Source organism: Melanaphis sacchari, unplaced genomic scaffold (genome assembly GCF_002803265.2).
Source record: "Melanaphis sacchari strain LSU unplaced genomic scaffold, SCAv2.0 Contig309_pilon_pilon, whole genome shotgun sequence".
Classification (NCBI taxonomy): domain Eukaryota; kingdom Metazoa; phylum Arthropoda; class Insecta; order Hemiptera; family Aphididae; genus Melanaphis; species Melanaphis sacchari.
Window position 1 is genome coordinate 1 of NW_020271182.1, and position 2,513 is coordinate 2,513.

Consider the following 2,513-nt stretch of genomic DNA (forward strand, 5'->3'; position numbering starts at 1 on the left):
TTTTTTTTTTTATTTTTCCTAGTTTAGTGAAGTATACACAAAACTCATTTTTTTTTTTTTGAAGGAAAAAAAAATCGTGCAGTGTAGGGTTAATGTCCACGTCCATGTGACTTTGCATTTGGGAGGTTATTTTTAATATTGTGTCCTAGATTTCTTTTTCTTTTATTTATTAATTTTTCCTGTTTTGCTGGCCGCCCAACTGGAAAACGTTTACTACCTCTTGTTAATGTTAATGAACGCCTAGCAATTGTGGTAGGTTGAACTTTAATTGTAGTTCCAGATCTTCTACGAAGTGGTACAGATGCCCCTCCAGCAGTGTGTAAAAATGATTCCCACATTCCTTCTGATGTAATTTTTTTTAAACGACATTCAATCATCTTTAGACCTGACGTAGAAGAATTATATTTCTCATCTAAATTTGTCATTAAAGAAATAATATTTTTCATTGATACACTTTCATCTGTTTGTGATGTTTCTGGTACATCACATTTTTTTTATTACTGGTAATAGTTCTTTCACAGTTTCAGATTGGATTTCAATATTCGACTCTGTATAGTTATTAGAAATGGAATGTGCAGAAGAAGAATTTGGTAAAAAAGATTCAAAGAATGAAATTGGTAGAGATTTATCACCTTGGGCAAGAACCGAAATGGTATGTTTATCTTCTGGTGTGACTGGAGGAAAATTTTTCGATACAACATCATAATATGAATAAACAGCACATTGGTGAGCACAAAATGATCCAAATTGTCCCTTATCACATGAGCAAATTCCTACACTTGTATTTATGTCATAAGTCTTATCATCAGAAGTTACAACTTTATATTCAATATCTGAAATTTGGATTACATTTTCTGGTTTAATTGTACTGGCTTTTTTTGATTGTGACTGAAGAAAAAGTCTAGCTTTACAATTTCTGGAGTTTGCAAATTCTCTGAATCTGCGACAGTAATATTCTTCCAAAACTGTACAAGCAAAATCAATTAATGCAATTGCATTATATGCCTTAACTCTCGATAAAACTATATCCTTGAAAATCCTAACAGTTATTTCAGAAAAGTTATTTGTTTGATGACCATTGACAGTTGCATCCCTCCACGCAAGACACCATTTTGATCGAAATTCCCAGTATGTGCTAATATATTTATTCCAATTTGCATAGTTGGGATTTTTTGTGTCTAGATATGCTTGTTCTGCTTTTTCAATAGTATTAGCATATAAAGTAATTTGGAATTTCTTCATCAAAATTTGTCTGCTTTCTTTTGGTATATTATTTTTTGCTTCCCATAACCAACGCCAAATTGCTTGAAGCACATGAAATATGCACAATAAATGTCTACTGTTTGGCCAATTATTATGAAGAGCCTTAATTTCAGCAGAAGAATTATCAGTCATAAAAATTTTAGGATATCCACAAGAACCAAAACTTTTATTTTCCGGAAGAGCTTCTTTCAATAAACTGAATCCGTTATTATATGCATCATAACTTTGACCTATGAAAAACAATTAATATTGTATACTAAAAAATGCGTTTAAAAATGAATTAAATTAAACATTTCATCATTATAAATTGTTCTACAATTTATTTAAACATTGAAATTGATTTGTTTCAATATCATATAATATGCATGTTTTAACAAATTTCATTTAACTACCTTTTCAATAACTATTAAATTTATTTTAAACTGCATTTGTGTATGCAATGTGAAGTTAAATTAATAATTACCCTGAGTGATTATAATGCCTAATGGTACAGCTCCTGCAGCACAAGGTGCTAATACAAATGTTATGGTATGATTTTCTGGATCACATGCTGATGTACTATCCACAAAGACAATATCACTTGATGTTTTTAGTAGATGTGCTCTTTTCATCATAGGAGTCAGTATAACAACAGCAAATGGATTTTGTTTAAAATTAACAATAATATCATCTTTTTCATATAACACTTTTTTTTCTATCAGTTTCTACATAATAACACATTATATAATTAATATTTATTTATTAATCTAGGTACCTATTATAGTATATTAGCAATGTAAATGTCAATACATTGACTGTAATACATATTAATTATTGTTGAAAATATAATAGAATAAATATTTACTTCAATTAATCCAGAACCACTACGTGGACCTAGATTATTGAGCCGCCATGTTTCATACCAATTTTGTACACATCTATATGTTGGATTCAGTGAACCATTGGCATAATCCTGTTGCTTAAAACCATGTTTCAAGGACAATACATTTTCATGGTACTTAGATGATTCAATAATTCCCAAACCATTATTAAAATATTCAATAAATGTACTCTTCAGATTATTGTCAGCTGGTAAAAATCTTAATGTCTCGGCAGTCTGTAGTGTATGTCCATGATTTGAATGTATTTTAATAGAAGCCAATAAACCTTCCTAATCATATAAATATATAGGTTCATACTAAAGATTATTATCTCCAAATATACTTTTTTCTTTTATATAAGCAAATATTTGTAATTATTATTATTATTTT

General features: G+C 29.1%; 1 protein-coding gene across 1 annotated transcript in view; it reads right to left on the reverse strand.

Annotated features, from left to right (window-relative positions):
- Positions 1-89: 89 nt before the first annotated feature.
- The window catches only part of LOC112596195, a 6,349-nt gene continuing 3,925 nt past the window's right edge, over positions 90-2,513 (reverse strand). The window contains exons 4-7 of the mRNA XM_025341685.1: positions 2,108-2,413; positions 1,727-1,967; positions 502-1,493; positions 90-377 (exon numbers count right to left, since the gene is read on the reverse strand). Of these exons, the coding sequence (XP_025197470.1) occupies positions 90-377; positions 502-1,493; positions 1,727-1,967; positions 2,108-2,413 (1,827 nt within the window). The remainder of the gene's footprint in view (positions 378-501; positions 1,494-1,726; positions 1,968-2,107; positions 2,414-2,513) is intronic.